This window comes from Nicotiana tabacum, chromosome 10 (assembly GCF_000715075.1).
Source record: "Nicotiana tabacum cultivar K326 chromosome 10, ASM71507v2, whole genome shotgun sequence".
NCBI classification, from domain to species: Eukaryota; Viridiplantae; Streptophyta; class Magnoliopsida; order Solanales; family Solanaceae; genus Nicotiana; species Nicotiana tabacum.
In genome coordinates this window covers 1,421,860-1,443,286 of record NC_134089.1, presented here as the reverse complement: position 1 = coordinate 1,443,286, position 21,427 = coordinate 1,421,860, and the positions used below count along the sequence as shown (strand labels likewise).

At 35.5% G+C, this 21,427-nt stretch overlaps 1 protein-coding gene and 1 long non-coding RNA gene across 2 annotated transcripts in view; one reads left to right on the top strand and one right to left on the bottom strand.

Moving 5' to 3' along the window:
- LOC142164573 (uncharacterized) overlaps positions 1–2,799 on the top strand; it is a 4,217-nt gene extending 1,418 nt beyond the window's left edge. Inside the window, exon 3 of the long non-coding RNA XR_012695325.1 lies at positions 2,666–2,799. This is a non-coding gene — a long non-coding RNA (uncharacterized LOC142164573). The remainder of the gene's footprint in view (positions 1–2,665) is intronic.
- Positions 1,719–4,117, bottom strand: LOC107773731 (1-aminocyclopropane-1-carboxylate oxidase homolog 1). Its single transcript, XM_016593157.2, has 3 exons — positions 3,469–4,117; positions 2,711–3,032; positions 1,719–2,123 (listed from the first exon to the last, which is right to left on the bottom strand). Exons 1-3 carry the CDS (start codon positions 4,008–4,010, stop codon positions 1,872–1,874), a joined length of 1,116 nt encoding a protein of 371 aa, XP_016448643.1. The 5' UTR covers positions 4,011–4,117; the 3' UTR covers positions 1,719–1,871.
- Positions 4,118–21,427: the final 17,310 nt, after the last annotated feature.

Below are 21,427 nucleotides of genomic sequence, written 5' to 3'. Positions count from 1 at the left end.
ATAGAATATCTTGGAATAAAACAATTCTGAGCAGTAAACATAATCATGAAGGTTGCTGACTACTACAACAACCCTAGTAAAATTCCACAAGTGGGGCCTGGGGAGGGTAATGTGTACACAGACCTTGCCCCAACTTGTGAAGCTAGAGAGGTTGTTTCCGATAGACCATTGGCTCAGGAAAAGCATAGTCACATCATTGTTGAAAAGAGATATAGTAGTGGAGAAGCCTAGAAAAGCAGCAGTACAAGATGCTTTGCCTTTATAGCACAACTGGCCTTGCCTCAGATGAATTTGTGATCTTCGAACAACCTCTTTGTGCATGATTTTATTTAAATCAATGTGTCCAAGATCCACGTTGCATGAGTGAACAAGCTGTTGATGAGACAAAATTCTAGTAACTTCAGCACACCTGCATCAACTAGTTGTAACAGGTACCTTTTGGAAACGGATAAATGGGAGGGACAGGTACTACAAGTGTACAAACAAAAGCCTAACCACTCTTAATATTTTATAGTACATAGTTTTAATTAATAAAACCAATCTTTAGTGTTTTTTTCCTTATCAATTAAGGATGAGAAAGAAGAAAATTAATTTATCTTTTTTCAATATTCAACACACATAATCTGGAATTGGAAAGATAATTTTCTGCTCTAACTTTATAGGATTACCATTTTGATACTATATATGTTTCACTAGAAGAAGAAAAAGGAGGACACGAAAGAAAATAGCGGTCTCACAACCAATTTCAAAACAGGAACCTGTAGCCTCTCACCATATGTTATGTTTGTTTTGTTATAATATTTTCCAATTTTTAGTGGCTAAAATATGAAGTAAAGCTATATGGTAGTTGGCCAAAGGACTGGTAAGTTTTAAAAACTGATATCACTAAACTTTCCTAGGAAAGTTGACTGATAATTGCAAAGTCATTGCAACAATGCTAAACTATAAACCTATATTCGAGTAATGCAGACCCTCACAAGCAAAGTTCCACTCACCAAAATGAAAAACAGGCCACAATGAAAGGGATAGGATCTGACTAATCATCAGTTTTAACTTTTAAAATTCACTCTGGAAGTTGGCATGTATCACTAAGCATTCATGTCATTGAAGTGTGTTCCTGTTTGCTTCTTGGACTTAAGTGTCTGAATAGATATGAGCTGTGAATTGATAGAGCTCCCGCCGGAAACGAGTCTTAAAGCGTACTAATATCCATAAATGAGTTGGACTTCTTTTTAAGTCCTTAAATAGAGCAGCGACCTATGCTAAAATGTTTAATGGTCCCCGTTAACTTGGCTTAATGAGGGGATTGATGTTTTAGAAGACCTGAGATAACTAAGATGTTGATTGGATGGTCTGACATGGTTTTTATAGTAGGTACTATACTCTGAGATATGTGTCCAAGGTCAACGTTGGACGAGTGAACAAGCAGTTGATGAGATTGGAGCTCTTTGCGCTATTTGGTTGTTGAGCAAAAACTCTAGTAACTTCACCTCACTTGCTTGTGAGGGTCTGCTTTACTCGAATATATCATTGTTGCAATGACTTTGCAAAGTTATCTAAATTCTGAACAAACTGCTAGGCATATATGAATTACTGCAAGTGAGGTTGCATAATAGAAAGAACTTTTAAGAATTTTCTACAGGAATGAGAAAGACAATAGAAGAAATAATTAGGGCCTGTTGAGCATAAAAACTAGTACTAGCAACTTCCACAAACCGTTTTTCAACTTCAACCAACAAATACTCTTTGACTAATTTCTGTGGTGAAACAAGTGATTATCTGTATGTATTACAATATAATATCTTTCACTTGAATAAGCAGAACGAAAAGATTGTTCATTCAGCTATCTGTACCATTTTCATTATAACAGTTTAAAGTCTAAAATGATGTAGCGCAGAAGTTCCGTCGAGCCCCTTTTCAGTAAAATAGGCAGCATATTCCTGTATTGTTGTTTCTCTGTACTTTGGGGGATTATCTTCCAACAACAACTCCTTAATAGGTCCATAGAGTCTTGAGGATTCCAGGGAAAATGTGGAGAAGAAGCACGCAATTGATATCCTTGGACCAATATGATTGGCTAGTACGCGATGTTCAACGCTTTTAAACTTGTCATTTGATATTAGCTGTACAGTTTGATGACAAACAATATTAGTATTGCTCATTGTGAACTAAAGTCAAGCTACTTTTTTTCAAAGATTAACTTCTATGTTTCTTTACAAGTTGTACACCCTCTTACACATTCTTAATTCACCAATCACCATTTCGGAAAAAAACCCTACTACTTTTTATCTATGCATGAACAACCTTTATGTCTAGATTAGATAACTCGAATTAATCGTTCTACTGTTGTTATCTCGTCGGGTAAGCTGTCAGCAGTGACAGACCACTTGCAGTTAGTTCAATTGAACATACTGCTTTCAACTTGATTCCCGTGTGTGTGTGTGCGCGCGTGCGTCTATACTCATGTATATAATTAATGATAGTGTACATGATGAAATAGAACACAAACACTATGAATCCACTGATTTGATATCCTGGATTCGCTAGCTTAGAGTTATAGTGGGAGCTAAACATTTTCAATATTCTACTTGCATCCATTTTACTGATCACTAAATTTTGTTGATTATACTAATCTGATAACTCAATATAGTTCTATTACTAAAAGAATTGCAGACAATCCATTAGCCACATATTTGAAGAGAAGACTAACCTGCAGAAGATCTGCAATATTTACGACAAGAGCACCAAGGGTAGGGGGGACATCAACCCAATGGTTTTGATGAAGAACTTGCAATCCTCCTATATTATCTTGGAGAAGCAGAGTTATGAACCCATCATCAGCATGTTTACTAGCACCTAATGTGAGTTGTGGTTCTGGACAAGCTGGATAGTAGTGGCATACTACTGAAAGTCCCTTGTCACAATCCATTTCACTGAGATGGTTTCTATTCAGCCCAAGAGCTTCTGCCAATAATTCAAACAGATAACTCCCCAGTTTCTTCACTTCCTCAGAGTACTTAATAATGATATCCCTGTATTTGCATCAAAAAGAAAACATGAAACAGTAAATGATACTACCTAAAGCAATTTTTCAGTCACTGTTACCACTACACTAGAAGATTCCCCTATGTCGAGGGGATTCAACAATTTTTATTTAATGATGGTGGTGTTCGGGTCAGCTTGTGTGGACCTCGACTATTTAACCAGGTACCTGCTACCTCCCACTAGCAAAAGTACCGATTAACTCTGCTCACCAAAGCTTAGGCACATCCAGATTCAAAAATTTCTGTATATAAACATATGTTCTCTTTTATCCTATATGAACTGTGTAATTTTCCAACGGAGAGGATTCAATTGAACCCCTTCAAGACCATGTAGCTCTGTCCCAAGTTGTATACTTAATCATATATACTGAATCATGTTGACCTTGATTTTGCTAGTATCTGTTTAGTCATAGAAATGACATACCTACAGATTGGAGGCAGTTGTTCAGGACTAGGAGGATTAGGAGCCATAATGCAGAAAAAAGTATCCCTCCAATTAGTTGCAGGTGCACTATACAAATCAAAATTGCTGTTGTAAACGACCCTTTTAGTTAACTGTCGAGTATACCATTGTTTCTTGATCTCAGTATCTTGCTCATGGAAACTACGAACACCACGTATCATTTCTTCCAAGACATCACTTGGAATGCCATGATTTACCACTTGAAAGAAACCCCATGTCTCAGATGCATCGCGGACTTTTTCAACGACCTCCTTTCGCTTGATTTGATCACCATCAATAATGCCTTGGAGGTTAATGACTGGAAATATGAACTGTTCTGTGCTGGAATTTGACTTCTTTGTTGTATCTGAAGGTGAAATGAAAATCTTAGGGACTTTACTAACTCCTGCATCAACAAGTCCTTTAACACCTGCTTTTGTGTCGTCAAAAGCTTTTAACTCTCTCTTTCTATCATATTTTGATTCAATTGCTGAGAAAACCTCATTGTTGCTGCTGCTATCCATTTTCTTGATTTTTTGGTTCTTCCCCTGTTTTGTGATGACACTTTAAATTTCGAATAGGATGCACTTTACTTTGTTTCAATATATGTCTTACTTCTCTTTTAGTTTGTTTTAAATTAATATTAGTAACACTCTAACTCTAATATTCCACGTGACATATTTAAGACCTCAAGATTTAAGGGTATTTTGGTACATTACACAACCGAGGGAGTATTATTTACTACAAAAACCAAGGCAAGTGGGGTATTGCCTATCACGAATTTGAGACTATTTTTAATGATGATAAAGATAATACAAGATTCCAAGTTTGCTGCCATAGCTATGTGAGCCATCCTTTGCTGACTTTTGAAAAATACAATAAATAAATAGATAAACAAAACTATAGGGAAGATTGAATCCAATTATATGCAAGTTGTGACTTGTACGTGGACCACCATCCACCGTTTTATATAAGTGCCCTTTTATCAAATAAAAGCAATTTAGTAAAATATGAACAAGAAATAGAGATAGAGAGAAGGAAGAAATTTTCTTCTTCAATTGTGTATATTTTTCTATCTATTACAAGGCCTTTATATAGGCATGAAAAGTGAAGAAAAATATATCATTGAATATGTCATTAAGCATTTGAGATAAAGATCATGGATGAAGATAATGGAGGAAGAGTAGACATCCACCATAATCATGGAGGAAGAGTAGACATTTACCATAATTTAATATTTTTTATAACACTACTCTTGGATATCCATAGATAATGTACCTCGTTAAAACCTTATTAGGAAAAATACTCTAAAAAAAACCCTAGTGAAGGAAAAAGAGTACACATATTTATAAATACGCCTTTTGGTTGCTTCGTTAAAAACCTTCAAGGAAAACCCAGTGGGACAAAATCTTGTAAGGGAAAAAGAGTACAACGCGTATTAACTCCCCCTGATGAGAGCATCAATTCACATCCTTGAGCCGTCGCATCCCAATCTTGTACGCTAGTTTCTTGAAGGTTGACGTCGGTAGAGATTTGGTGAACAAATCAGCCATATTATGACTTGAATGAATCTGTTGCACATTGATATCACCATTCTTTTGAAGATCATGTGTGAAAAATAACTTTGGTGAAATGTGTTTTGTCATATCTCTTTTTTATGAACCCTCCCTTCAATTGGGTGATGCATGTTGCATTGTCTTCATACAAAATTGTGGGTAATTTGTCACACTTCAAACCACATTTTTCTCTAATAAGATGTATTATAGACCTCAACCATACACATTCTCGACTTGCTTCATGAATAGTAATTATCTCAACATGATTAGATGAAGTAGCCACGATTGATTGTTTAGTCGGTCGTCAAGATATGACAGTGCCTCCATATGTAAACACATAGCTTGTTTGAGATCGAGCCTTGTGTGGGTCAGATAAATACCCAGCATCAGCATAACCAACAAGATCGGGACTATCATTGCCATAAGATAATCCCATATCGGTAGTTCCTTTTAGATACCGCAATATGTGTTTGATTCCATTCCAATGTCACCTTGTAGGAGCAGAGTTATATCTTACTAAGACATTAACTGAAAAGGTCATGTCAGGCCTTGTAATGTTAGCAAGATACATTAGTGCACCAATTGCACTAAGATATGGTACTTCATGACCAAGAATCTATTCATTCTTTTCTTGAGGTCGGAACGGGTCCTTATTGTCACACCCTTTTTATGCCCCCCAAAACGATAATGTGTTATTGATTGTGGATGGTGGGTTAAAGAGTTTCTTCAATTAAAGTGACAAACTTGAATATGGATTATTTATTTATAGAGTCGCCACTAGGAATTAATTTTTTGGTTGTTCCAAGTCACCTTTTGTTTGAATCCCTAGTCAAAGGAAGATTTGACTCTTTTATTATTGGTCTGCAAAATAAAGTTCGGATAAGGAATTCTGTTGACCGGGGAGAAAGTGTAAGGCATTCCCCGAGTCCCGTGGTTCTAGCACGGTCGCTTTATTGACTAAAATTGGCTTGAATTAATTTTGGACAAACTGTGATTTATTAGTTTTCATATTTTATCTATGTCCGCTTTTATTATTAAAATATAAAATTATCTTTGAAACAAATCGCGTGTGTGAATTCGTTTTATTTATTGTACCAAAATCATGTCACGAGTACGTGTACACAACTAATAACACTTTATTAATTATTAAGATTATTTTGTCAAAGTTGCGTGAATGCATACCTTGCCTTTAATCTTTTTGAAATCGTAATTATGTCACGCGGATGTATACATAATAACGATAATTTATTTATTAATACACGCCTAAAACATTCTAACGCATTTATAAATTATTTCCTAAACTACATTTGAGATGTATTGTGAAGCAAAGAGTTATGGAATAATCGAGGAAAATGGTTCAGTTTTTGTTCTTATTAAATTGGGCCTGGCAGATATTATTGTGGCCCAAAGCCTAGCGTGTATAATGTAGCTACTCAATAAATGGCCTAAAAACTCCTGCTTTTAAAATACTACCCACACATTATCTAGTTATCATGTAATTTTTTTTAAGCTTTAACTACAAGTAAAAAAAAAATTAACTATGATCAGATATTCAAGAACTACGCCAGTAAAACAAAATCAAGATATTCGACAAAACCAGCTAACAAGATAATCAAGTGACAAAAATCTATATCACATTGAATAATCTTCACAAATTTCATGCTTCAAACGATATATTCACATATGTAGTAATCAAAACTTTAAACGAGAGTAGAAGGATGAACCTCAACGGAGAAATTTTCTTTCATGTTACTAATGAATCTTCAACGTCATATTAGAATTAAAAAACAAACGCCTACAAGCTTGAAAGCGGGCAGGACGTTGACTGGAGCTCAACCACACGACCTCGCTAATTCGACCACGAAGCTACACCGACGACTTCGACAAAACTCAAACTTGAAAAATGCTGCTGCGTTATGTAAAAAAATGGACTGTTTTAAGGTGCTTTCAATGAATTTTTTTGGCTGATTTTGGACTGATTCTTTGGCTGGGAAAAGGGCTTTTTTTCTTGCTGATTTTTGTCACTTTGCTTTGGCTATTTTTGCAGCTGATTTTGCTGGAAAATAGTGTGTTTTTCAGCTGCTTTTGGAGCTGTTTTGGGGCTGATTTGGGTTGGGTTTGGGGTATTCTTGGGGGTGTTTTAGAGTTGGAATTTGGGGTTATTTTTGCTCGTTTTTAGTGGTTAAAACTTGGAGTTCATGGGCTGAAAATGGAACTGAAGTTGCAGCTCTTTTAGTGATGTTAGAAGCTGGTTTTTCGGATTTCTTTGTTGCGTTTTGGTGAGGGATTTGAGCTCATTTTTGGGCTATTCTTTGCTGGGTTTGAGGGCTGGACAGTGATGGGTTTTTTTTAGGAGGAAGAAGAATGTGTGGTGAGGAAGAAGAAGAGGAAGGCAGCTTGTTTTTTCTTTCTTTTTTCCAGATCTCCTCTCTTTTCTTTTTTGTGTGTTATGTGTGTGTTTTATGGCTGAAAATGGGGTATGGGTTTATGATAGGAGACAAGCATGGGGACAAAGAGTGTGGAATAATGGAGAGTGGAGTAGAGAGCAAAGTGTGGGGGGGATAAGCATGGGGGACAAGGAGTGGGGAACAGTGAAAAGTGGAGTAGGGAGCAAAGTGTGTGGGGGACAAGCATGGGGGACAAAGAAAAGTTGAGTGGGGACACGCTTGGAAAGTGAAAAATATTCAAGCACGGTCAAAAATTAGGTGCTCACAGCATGCCCCTCTTTGCTTGGAAACATTAAAAGTTTTCAGGCAAAGATAAAGTGAGCCATGTGACTAAGTTTTGACCATATCGTTATTCAAAAGAGGAAGAAAATAAAAGAAAAAGGTGCAACCGAGTCCTGGTTTTGGATAGCCTACATATCCCGGGTTATAAGGAAATCAGGTCGCGTGTAGTTCAAGAAAAATAATAGAGTGATGAGTTCGAAAGTCGAGCTAGGTTTTGTCGAGGCTCCGGTCTGTGACCCTGTTATTACATCAAAATCTAAAGGAACTAAACAAGCCTATCAGTTATAAGTTACAAGATTCCTATTTATAAGTCTTCTGAACCTTGATCTTGAGCCTTGACTGGTTGTTCATGCAGACTCTGATCTGAACCTTAATGCTTGCTAGCTGTAGGTGCTAGTTCATTCTTCTACGGCTTCTTCTGAGCAAAACGGGAAATGTGAAGCTCGTAACTTCAGTCATGTTTTGAGCAGTCCATATCATTTCCATCTGCTTCCGCACTTGGATTCACTTTTTTTTTTCCTTTTCTTTTCTTTATTGTGGATTCAAACTTCTTCTTTTGTTCATCTCGAACCTTGTGCCTCGAGGTAAAACCTTCTCAGACATCACAACAAACAAACGAACGAAATTTTTCTGCCCCAGTTTTCACTAGAAAAATTTCGTGAGTTATTGTAATAAAATTCTAAACTACTTCTTTATTGAAAACAAATAAAAAAAAGTAATGGTGTACCCTGAAAAGGTCATGATGATTTTGTTTTTTTATTGTCCCAAAAGAATGTCTCAACTAAGGATTTGTGTACCTTATGTTGGGAAACTATGGTCAGAGAATGGGATACCCTATATTGGCAATGATACCAGGGAGTGGTGTATCCTGCATTTAAAATCAAATCAACTAGGGAGTGGTGTACCCTATGTTGGAGAACACAACAAGGGATTGGTATACTCTATACTGGTAAGGAAATGTAATCAGGGGATGACGCCCTGTATTACTGAAAAAGAAATATAACCAGGGTTTGGCGCCCTGTATTACTGAAAAAGAAAGGTAATCAGGGGTTGGTGCCCTGTATTACTGAAAAGGAAATGTAATCAGGGGTTGGCGCCATGTATTACTGAAAAGGATAATGTAACCAGGGGTTGGCGCCTTGTATTACTGAAAAAATGCTGAATCCCCGGGGCGAAAAGGGTCTACCTGGGTTAAACTACGAAAAGTAAACCTGGGCTAAAAGTACTTCTACCCGGAACTATGAGTTGTATCCCCTAGGTGACAAGTTTCTACCCGGGTTAAACTACGAAAAGCAAACCTGGGCGAAGAGTACTTCTACCCGGAACTACGAGCTGGATCCCCCTAGGAGAAAAGGGTTCTACCTGGGTTAAGCTACGTAAAACAATCTCGGCGAAAAGTACTTCTATCCGGAAACTATGAGCTGGATATCCCTAGGCGAAAAGGTTCTACCTGGGTTAAGCTACGTAAAACAACCTGGGCGAAGAATACTTCTACCCGGAACTATGAACTGAATCCCTCTAGGCGAAAAGGTTCTACCTGGGTTAAGCTACGAAAATGAGAGGTATGAACAATAGTTATGCATGCTAAAAATAAAGAAAAGTGGAGATTTTGAGGAAACTTACCTTTGGCTACATTCGTCCTTTAGAAATCACCATTCTTCACTGTTTTGTTCATGCTGCAAACAAAGAAAAATTATGAGTTTTGAAATAGTGGTCAGTTTGTGGCCCTGATGTCTTTGGAAGCTTGGCTTTGTGCCCATCTTCTTTTGATGATGATTTCAACCTGCCACTAGATGTTTCCTGAATACCACTAGCATGTCTGGCCCCAGAGAGCCTTTGACTTTTCAAACTTTTACATGACGGTTGGTCGCGTGGGACTTAACCTTTTCAACTTTGTTTTGCCTTTGTGGAATTTCACTTTCGACTTCTTTCCTCCGAAACTTTCAATTTCTGAGAATTGGGGAACCTTTAGCTTTTCAAACTTTGCCAAAATGGTTAGCCACTTGGGACTTAACCTATTCAACTTCATTTTGCCTTGTAGGCACTTTCAATTTGATTTCCTCTTTACAAGAGTTTTTGATTTTTAAGCATCAGCCGCCATGGCCAGTCGGGGTCGACTTGATGTCGCTGCCGAGTCTGGGTGCCTTTTTTGCATATTAGCTTGTATCAAACGAAAGCCCTGTAAATCAGTCTTGCTATCCCTTCTTTGCCTTAGTTTTGGAACAGAGTTAGACCAAAATGGATTCGAAGAAAAACAAACAATGGAATGGACAATGAATTTAGACAAGAGGTATCCCTTTCGGGGAAGGAAAGAATGACTTATCTGGAGTATATGGGACTTCAATGAACATGACATGCCTTTTGGACTTGATGTCTGATCTGTGTAAACCGTCCAACTCTTAAAAATTCATCACAACTTTTTCCTCGAAACCTAGAAACCTTGCCCAGGATTATCAATACCAATGGCTGTGAAAATTCTCTTTTCGATCAGTAGTGCGCTTTTTGCGGGTTTTCACCAGCTAAACTCTCTCAATTCTCTTCTCACCATCGCCTTATAGTGCCATTTGCGGGTTTTCACTAACAAGACTCTCTCATTTTCATTTTCTTTGCTCGTCATCGCCCTATGGTGCCCGTGAGGGTTTTCACCAATAAGACTCTCTCATTTTATTTCTCTCATTTTGGTGGCATCAGATCCAAGTGATTGTATCCTCCAATTCTTGAACATTCTCATTGATTGATCGGAAGGACTTGAAAAGGATTTGGGTAAAAAGGATTTGGACTGAATTACAACTTTGGAACCTCTCAGGCAAAACCATCGTCGAACCATTATAACACCTGCCCCAGTTTCAACTTTTGGGGGAATATAGATTTTTATTTTGGTGTGACTGAACCCCAGAGAGAGGCTGCCTACATATCCTTTCGGAATCAAGTCGAACGTAGTTCGATTAACATGAACTTGTTTGATTTTTTTATTATTATTATTTTTCATTTTTTCTTTCTTTTCTTTTTTTTTTCTTCTTTTTTTTTTTAAAATAACATCTTCAGGTTCCAAAGAGGGTAATCAAAGAAAGGTAACCAGCTCAAAAGGGTTAGCAAATGATTGATGGTGTTTGGATAGCGAGAATGAAAGCCTTCATCATCCCAATCAGAGAACATTAATGCTATATAGAGGGTCAAACATAGTACCTTTTGACTGCATCCGCATAGACGGTTGTTTCAGGGACACTTTCTTCGTTGCTTCCCAGGTACAACGCTCTCTTTTGCAGTACTCTCATTACAATGTATGTACCTTTCCAATTTGGAGCCAATTTTCCTTTAGTTTCTTCATGAGTTGGGAGGATACGTCTCAGAATGAGTTGTCCTATTTTAAATTTATTGGGCCGCACTTTCTTGTTGTAGACACGGACCATTCTTTGTTGGCACAACTGCCCGTGGCAAATTGCGGCCAATCATTTTTTATCCATCAGTGTCAATTATTTCAATCGGTTCTTGACCCAATCTTTATCCTCAATCCCGGCTTCAACAATGATCCGAAGAGAGGGAATCTCAAATTCGTTCCAATTTTTTATTTATTTTCTTACAAGCCTTGTCTTCAAAATATTTTGTTACTTGATCTATTATTTCGGGGGCTGACAACGTTTTAGGATCTGGGCATGAAGTCCGCAAGCATGTCATGTCATTAAAATCTACATTAACAGAACTAAAAAGAGAATAAGAAAAGTGACAAGATTAAGAAAAGAAACATTCCCCGACAATGAAATATTAATTTCATTTGATTATTTTTTTTTTAAAGTTTTTAAGATATAAGGGTTTACATCAGAAAGCAAAGCAGTGAAGTAAAAATATTCGGATTAGATCCTGAAATAATTCGGACGCAGAAAAGATAGCAAGACCGGCTACCGAGGCTCCCATATGACACGGAACTTTTCAGGTTTGGCGTCCGTTTTTAGGTTTCTCTTCTGTCTCGGCAATGGCTGCAATGGCCTTCAGTGCTAGATCAAATTCCTCATCTTCACAGATCATTCTGATTACTGGCCCATTGGTGTGAGTAGGCAGAGAATTGTTCATCATATTAGGGGCCTCTTTATCCCTAAGCACTATTTTCTTGACATTAATGAGGTCTTCCACTGCTCTCTTAAGAGTCTAACAGTCTTCCGTATCATGTCTGACTGCTCCGGAGTGATATTCACATCTAGCATTAGCTTGGTGCAAATGGGACTCAGGGTTTGGCCGGTTCGGGGCTACTGGCCACAGTAGACCTAGCCTGACTAGCTTTTGGAACAAGATTGAGTATGATTCACCAACAGGGGTAATCCATCTCGGGAGGCTCTCTCTCTCTCTCTCTCTCTCTCTCTCTCTCTCTCTCTCTCTCTTTTCCCCTTCTTTTTTTGATTTTTTTTTTTCATATCTTGATTTTTTTTTCTCTTTTTGTTATTTTTCGCTCTTTATTTTTATCTATTATTTTTTGTCACTCTTTCTCTTTTTTTCTTTTTTTTTTCACTCAAATCTTGATAAACTAACTCTTTTTGTTTTTCATATACAATTAATCCAACAAAATCTCCTAGCAAAGAAAATATATTCAATTTTTTTCGATTTTTTTTTGTTTTGTTTTGGAATTGGTGAAAGAAAAACTTCTAAAAAAGAAAAAAAAAATTAAAATTTTGAATTTTTTTTCAAAAGAAAGAAAATATTTTTTTGGATTTTGGGAGAAAGAAACAATTAAAGAAAAATATCTTTTTGGATTTTTGAAAATTGAGGGCCGGAACCGATGAGGTTTGCCTACGTATCTCACATCCGGTGAGAATCAGACCCGCATAGTTCGGTCGATGAGAAATAAAATAGATAAATTAACTCTTTTTTATATACAATTAATCCGACTAAATTTCCAACAAAGAAAATATTTTTTTTAAAAATTTTTTCGATTGTTTTTTTTTTTTTGGAATTGGTGAAAGAAAATCAAAAGAAAGAAAATATTTTATTTTTTTTGGATTTTGGGAGAAAGAATTTTTTTTTTTTTAAAAAAAGGAAGAAAATATTTTTTGGATTTTTGGTCTCAAAAAAAAGGAAGCTTCTAAAGAAGTAATTAAAGGAAAATATCTTCTTGGATTTTTAAAAATTGGGGGCCGAAACCGATGAGGTTTGCTTACGTATCTCACATCCGGTGAGAATGAGACCCGCGTAGTTCGGTAAAAATTGACTATGTTCTTCTTTTTTTTATATGAAAATTAATCTTTAAAAACCATATGCACTAAACCACATCAATTTTACTCTCTTCGTTCAACCGATATATGCTAAAGTCGGTCGACATGCAAGCCTCCCAAATAATGCAACAAGTAGCACATAACATGATATAATGGTCTCAACAAGGTACCTGTCCTAAAACAGAACTCGGCCCATGAGTCGAGCGTTGCTAAGTCAAATGCACATGATGCAAATAAAGCATAGCCTACTAGGGATATTCATTGTTTGTGGTTTATTCTTCTAAGTTTGTAAATCCTAAAGGAGATGGTATCTAGACCTGGCTTACCCGGGCGGACAACCCGAGCCGAGGAGCGTCAAGCATTACCAATAGTAGAACAGTACTGGCTAGCTAACGGCTCTCCCGCCTAAACATGTGTGACTAAATCCTTCACCAGAAGCTGGTAGGCTAACTGGCTTTATCTCAAGACAGAAATTTTGTGATGCGGGTAGGCAAACACAACATAACTAATTATCAGAAGACTCAGTGGGATGCGAGAGAGGATACAATTTATATGTACAGTTCAACAATATCAAGACAGTAAAAAGTGGACAAGTAGCACATTAGTCCCAAATAAATCACAATATATACAAAAATTAATAAAGCCAAATAAAGTCAATGTACAAGCTCGAATTCTTGAAGTCTCCAGCAGAGTCGCCAGAGCTGTCACACCCCTTTTATTCCCCCCAAAATGATAATGTGTTATTGATTGTGGATGGTGGGTTAAAGAGTTTCTTCAATTAAAGTGACAAACTTGAATAGGGATTATTTTATTTACAGAGTCGCCACTTGGAATTGATTTTTTGGGTGTTCCAAGTCACCTTTTATTTGAATCCCTAGTCAAAGGAAGATTTGACTCTTTTATTACTGGTCTGCAAAATAAAGTCCGGGTAAGGAATTCTGTTGACCGGGGAGAAGGTGTAAGGCATTTCCCGAGTCCCGTGGTTCTAGCACGGTCGCTTTATAGACTAAAATTGGCTTGAATTAATTTTGGACAAACTGTGATTTATTGGTTTCCATATTTTATCTATGTCCGCTTTTATTATTAAAATATAAAATTATCTTTGAAACAAATCGCGTGTGTGAATTCGTTTTATTTATTGTGCCAAAATCATGTCACGAGTACGTGTACACAACTAATAACACTTTATTAATTATTAAGACTGTTTTGTCAAAGTTGCGTGAATGCATACCTTGCCTTTAATCTTTTTGAAATCATAATTATGTCATGCGGATGTATACATAATAACGATAATTTATTTATTAATACACGCCTAAAACATTCTAACGCATTTATAAATTATTTCCTAAACTACATTTGAGATGTATTGTGAAGCAAAGAGTTATGGAATAATCGAGAAAAATGGTTCAGTTTTTGTTCTTATTAAATTGGGCCTGGCAGATATTATTGTGGCCCAAAGCCTAGCGTGTATAATGTAGTTACTCAATAAATGACCTAAAAACTCCTGCTTTTAAAATACTACCCACACATTATCTAGTTATCATGCAATTTTTTTTAAGCTTTAACTACAAGTAAAAAAAAAATTAACTATGATCAGATATTCAAGAACTACGCCAGTAAAACAAAATCAAGATATTCGACAAAACCAGCTAACAAGATAATCAAGTGACAAAAATCTATATCACATTGAATAATCTTCACAAATTTCATGCTTCAAACGATATATTCACATATGTAGTAATCAAAACTTTAAACGAGAGTAGAAGGATGAACCTCAACGGAGAAATTTTCTTTCATGTTACTAATGAATCTTCAACGTCATATTAGAATTAAAAAACAAACGCCTACAAGCTTGAAAGCGGGCAGGACGTTGACTGGAGCTCAACCACACGACCTCGCTAATTCGACCACGAAGCTACACCGACGACTTCGACAAAACTCAAACTTGAAAAATGCTGCTGCGTTATGTAAAAAAAATGGACTGTTTTAAGGTGCTTTCAATGGATTTTTTTGGCTGGTTTTGGACTGATTCTTTGGCTGGGAAAAGGGCTTTTTTTCTTGCTGATTTTTGTCACTTTGCTTTGGCTATTTTTGCAGCTGATTTTGCTGGAAAATAGTGTGTTTTTCAGCTGCTTTTGGAGCTGTTTTGGGGCTGATTTGGGTTGGGTTTGGGGTATTCTTGGGGGTGTTTTAGAGTTAGAATTTGGGGTTATTTTTGCTCGTTTTTAGTGGTTAAAACTTGGAGTTCATGGGCTGAAAATGGAACTGAAGTTGCAGCTCTTTTAGTGATGTTAGAAGCTAGTTTTTCGGATTTCTTTGTTGCGTTTTGGTGAGGGATTTGAGCTCATTTTTGGGCTATTCTTTGCTGGGTTTGAGGGCTGGACAGTGATGGTTTTTTTTAGGAGGAAGATGAATGTGTGGTGAGGAAGAAGAAGAGGAAGGCAACTTGTTTTTTCTTTCTTTTTTCCAGATCTCCTCTTTTTTCTTTTTTGTGTGTTATGTGTGTATTTTATGGTTGAAAATGGGGTATGTGGTTTGTGATAGGATACAAGCATGGGGGATAAAGAGTGAGGAATAATGAAGAGTGGAGTAGGGAGCAAAGTGTGGGGGGAGACAAGCATGGGGGACAAGGAGTGGGGGACAATGGAGAGTGGAGTAGGGAGCAACGTGTGGGGGGAGACAAGCATGGGGGACAAGGAGTGGGGGACAATGGAGAGTGGAGTAGGGAGCAACGTGTGGGGGGGACAAGCATGGGGGACAAAGAAAAGTTGAGTGGGGACACGCCTGGGAAGCGGAAAATATTCAAGCACGGTCAAAAATTAGGTGCTCATACTTATTCACATCAAGTGATCGAACAATCATCGGAGTACTTAATGGATGTGCTTCATCCATGTAAAACTGTTTCAATACCTTTTCTATGTAAGCAGATTGATGAACAAAAGTCTCGTTTGCCAAATTTTCAATTTGCAAAACCAAGACATAATTCTTGTCTTTCTAAGATCTTTCATCTCGAATTCCTTATTTAAATAATCAAATGCCTTTTGGAGTTCTAAAGGAGTTCCAATAAGGTTTATGTCATCAACATATACAGCAAGTACAATAAACTCCGATGTTGTTTTCTTTATAAAAATACATTGACAAATGGCATCATTTATATAACCTTCCTTTAATAAATACTCATTAAGGCGGTTATACCACATTCGTCCTGATTGCTTTAGACCATACAAAGATCTTTACAATTTGATTGAAAATATTTTCCGGGACTTTGAATTATGTGCGTCAGTCATTTTAAATCTCTCGGGAATTTTCATGTATATCTCATTATCAAGTGAGCCGTAAAGGTAGGCTGTAACCACATCCATTAAATGCATGTCAAGATTTTCATGAACAACAAAACTAATAAGATAACGGAACATTATAGCATCCATAACAGGAGAATACGTCTCTTCATAATCGATACCAAACCTTTGTGAAAATCCTTGTGCAACAAGGCGTGCCTTATATCTTTGTACCTCATTTTTCTCATTCCTTTTACGTACAAAGACCCATTTATAGCCAACAGACTTAACACCATTAGGTGTTTGAACTATAGACCCAAAAACTTCATGTTTCGCAAGTGAAGTTAATTCTGCCTGGATAGCGTCTTTCTATTTTGGCCAATCATTTCTCTGTCTACATTTATCGACAGATTTTGGTTTAAGATCTTCATCTTGTTGTATTATTTCAATATTGACATTATAAGCAAAAACATTGTTGATAACAATATTATTTCGGTTCCATCTTTGTCCCGTTGAGACATAACTTATTGAGATCTCTTCATTCTCATCATTTTCAGGTACCCGAATCTCCCTTGAGGTCATATCATTTGTTATGTCTCTGTGCTCTTCTTGAGACACTGCCTCCGTATTATGATCACTTTGATCATTTGCTCCTTTTATTTTTCGAGGAGTTTTATCCTTAGAATCGATTGGTCTACCACGTTTCAAGCGTGGTTTAAACTTATTTGCTTTAAATGATTGTCCTACAGGGATATCAACTCGAATTGGAGCATTAGCATCTAGAATATATGACTTAGTCACCCTTGGTAGGTCAGTGAATGCATCTGGCAGTTGATTCGCAATATTTTGCAAATGAAATATCTTTTAAACCTCTTGTTCACATTGATTTGTTCGAGAATCTAAATGAGATAGTGATAATACATTCCAATCTATCTCCTTTCTGAGCTGCTTATTTTCTCCCCCTAATGTAGGGTATATTGATTCATCAAAAATGACAATTAGAAATTTTTGCCGTAAATAAATCTCCAGTCATAGGCTCCAGATATTTTATAATAGAAGAAGACTCATACCCAACATATATCCCCAACCTTCTTTGGGGACTCATCTTTGTGTGTTGTGGTGGAGCAATTGGAACATATACCGCACAACCAAAGATTCTAAGATGGGAAATATTTGGCTCCTGACCAAAAGCCAATTGCAATAGGGAGACTAAATAAAAATAATTTAGTAAAACATGAACAAGAAATAGAGATAGAGAGAAGGAAGAGATTTTCTTCTTTAATTGTGTGTATTTTTCTATCTATTACAAGGCTTTTATATAAGCATAAAAAATGAAGAAAAATATATCATTAAATATATCATTAAGCATTTGAGATGAAGATCGTGGAGGAAGAGTAAACATCCACCATAATTCCGGAGGAAGAGTAGACATTTACCATAATTTAATTTTTCTTATAACAAAAAAATATTATTAAAATTATCCAAAGAAAGGTGAATTGATAGTGTGAGAAGTATTTGTTTGATAACAAGAGGTGTAATTATGTTTCATCAAAAGTAGCTAGGATTGGTAGATTATTATTATTCATCTTCTTTGCTTCTATTAGAGTTGAAAATTTTGAAAATTATAGAAGGTTGACAACTTTTATATTATGAAGTTAAAATTACAATGGGCTAAGTAGGGCAGAGGGTGTCAAGCTGATTCTGAAATTTTGCCTGAGAAGAACATTGGGAGAATGATAATATCAAGATAACTTAACATTTTGACAACTTTTTCTTTCACTTAAGTTGAATGGAGATATTATTTGAACCAAATCCTGAATTTTTTGTTTGTTAAAATGTTCTCTTCAACAAATTAGCTTCCTTTGTTCATAGGCAGAGTTACAACCATATATGGTAAGAATGACACTGCCTTGAAAAAAGGTATGCCTATTACCAATAAAACTTATAATGATCTATCGTAGTTTTGTTAAATTCTTAAATTATTCAATCTCTTTCACAACCTGGAGTCTTCTAACAATTATGAAAGCCAAATAGGAGCTTCTACAAACAACTCCAGGAAAGCTATGAAAAATTTAACAATTTTCACAGCAATCTGTTTTCAGTGACTAATGTACCTACAGACATTATTTTTGTGGTTAGTGCTTGATTTCTCAGGTAGTTAGATATTATTTCTAGACTGAACAACATGATTTAAAAAGATAGGTTGGCAGTAATATTATCATATTAATTAGTATATTATGTTATATGGGTTCTGAAACTTGATTTTTTTTTCATAATTCTGCAGATGTCAATACTTTTATCCAGATTGTAAAGAAGAAGAACAATCGCATAATGGAGGATGAATCACCTTTTGTAATGACTACGTAGAATCTTTCATCTTTTATTAATATGTAAATAGTACTCCGTGCATCACCTTTTTCAATATGTAAAAAGAATATGCAAATAGTACTCTCATGTATGTTAATATTGTGCAACTTTTTAATGATGCCTCAATACTTTATAGATTTACTAAAAGTGACATTGTAAAAATGTTTTACATTATCAATGCACCTCTCTTTGGATACTAGATGGATCCAATACTGTAAAGCTTGGAATAACTTATATTAATCAATTAATAATGTACAATTTGTTGACACTGTGGGTGTGTTTGGTACGAAGGAAAATATTTTTCATGGAAAATATTTTTCTAAAAAATATTTTCCTGGAAAATGGGTGATTTTATCACTCATTTTCCCTTGTTTGGTTGGTGAATGAAAATATTTTCCATAAAATATTTTCTATTGTTTGTTTAGACAGTAGAAAATAAATTTGAAAAATAATTTTTTATGCTATTTTTCTTTCTCTCCCCGTCCCCCAAATCCCCATGATTCTAATGCTCCCCCCTCAAACCCCAAATACCCAACGTTTTGAGGACTCTATTTTCTTTAAAAGTTTAATTATTCTTTTAAAAATTCACACAAAACCAAAGTGACTAATGTGTTGTTTTACTTTTTTAACGCAAAAATAACATTGAAATTTGTGCTACATAATAACTAAAAAAAAAAAATTATTTTTTTGGTTGAAAAAGAAAGTACTCTTTCTACAACATGAAAAAATACTCATTTTGTTAAAATGAGAGAAAATACTTTTTCTACATTATAAAAAGAAAATACTCATTTTGTTGAAATGAAAGAAAATACTTTTTAATACATCATTTTGTTGAAATGAAAGAAAATAATATTTCTACATCATGCAAAAAAAATACTCATTTTGTTGAAATGAAAGAAAATATTTTTTTTACATCATAAAAAGAAAGTACTTTTTTTGTTGAAATGAAAGAAAATACATTTTCTACATCATGAAAATGAAATATAGGCTATCGAAAATGTTACGTGTCAGTGTGCTAATAAAAAAGTTTTTAAAAAAACTTTATCTACCACTTCGAACCATTTAAATAAAACAAATTTCAAACCTTAATATTTGTGTGGGTTTTTAGATGTCGTATAATTAGAAATTGGCCATAAATTCAGAATTTATGATGATTATCATGTAGCAAACGGCTTCCATGCGTCCAACTGAACGATAGATATTAGGGCAAAGATCATTTTTAACTCGGGGTTAAAACTATTTATATTCGGTAGTCGCAAAAATATATAAAATTTGTATATTTTTCATATATAATATACATCTAGAGTGGATATATAATATTATTTCCCTTAGATATAAAAATAGCAACTTTTAGCCCTTGCTATTAGAATTTAATCAATATTCAAAAAGCTGTTAACATTTAATAGGCTCAAAAAGTGATAACCATTTAGAAAATTGGCTAAATGCTAATAGCCTTTAAAATATAGGAAAAGGTCTAAAATTGCACATTTACTATACTATATTGTTTACTTCTGCCACTCGTTATACTATTCGTCCAATTTAGTCCTTACCGTTAATAAACTTTTAAAAATTGCCCCTAACCTTAACGGATCTAAATTTTGGCAGCTGACCCACTTCATTTTTTCCATGTCAGCTACCAAGTCACACGACCCCACCACAACGACTATCCACCGTGGCACCCAACCCCTCAATCAAATGCCACATAAGCGTCCATGTCACTGTTTTAATATTCACTTATTTACTCAATAAAAAAAATTAAAACATATCCCCCCAACCCCACGCCCCTCGGGCTCCTACTTTTCTTCTTCCATGAGTTCTTCATCTTTGCTTCAAATTTTTCAATCCAAACTAGGTCAAGTTTTTCATCAAACTGACTCAAGTTGCAACCATGACTTCTCAACATTTCTCAACAAATTCCAGCTAACACTTTGCTTAAACTTCAGTAAATTAGAATACCCATTTTATGTTCTCAAGCATTCTTACAAATCCTTCAATGGTGATTTTTTTCCAAATCTATAAACATCGGTGTTATTCTTTCCGTTTCAAGTTCTAATTTTTATTTTTTCCACTCAATTTCATTAGGAAACAAGCAAGAATTTCAGATTCTTGAGTTTTTTTTCAACTTTAAATTTCGGCAACCCAAAAAATGGAGTACAAATTTGTTCTTCACTTACATCCACGAAATTAATGCTTGATTCATGATTTTAAGCTCCAAACAACAACACACAACTGATTTCCTCCATATATAATCAACAAATCGAATTGTGAATTTTAATTTTTCGATACCCAAAGAACACACTATAGTGGGTTTCGAGGTTCTCACCATTGTTAATTTACTTGAATGACACGACAGAGATAATGAATCAGATGCATCTATTCCTTGTAACCTAAATGATGAGCTCGCCAATGCTTCATCGACCATCGTTGCCAAAATAAGTCGAGCTCCTGGTTTCTTCCTCTTTCGGGCTCTCTGGGAGATGTTCCCCATGAATTTCTCATGAAGTTTGGCATGAAAATCCAATTATGAGATTTAAGAATTTGTGGTGTTTTGAAGATTAAAAACTAAGTGAAAATCACCTTTTGAGCTCAAACAAAATAGCCATTGCTTTTGAAGAGTTCGGTGGTTAAATTTGTCAGAAAAACCATTGTTGATATATTGAAGGTCTTGAATTGTGATACCTCTTAGAACATTAATGTTTCAACATTGGTGATTTATTAATGGAGAATAATAGATTTAAGTGGATGATTAAATTTAAGTGGGTATAGTTATTTATAATTAAACTAGTGACATGGACTCTTGTGTGGCATTT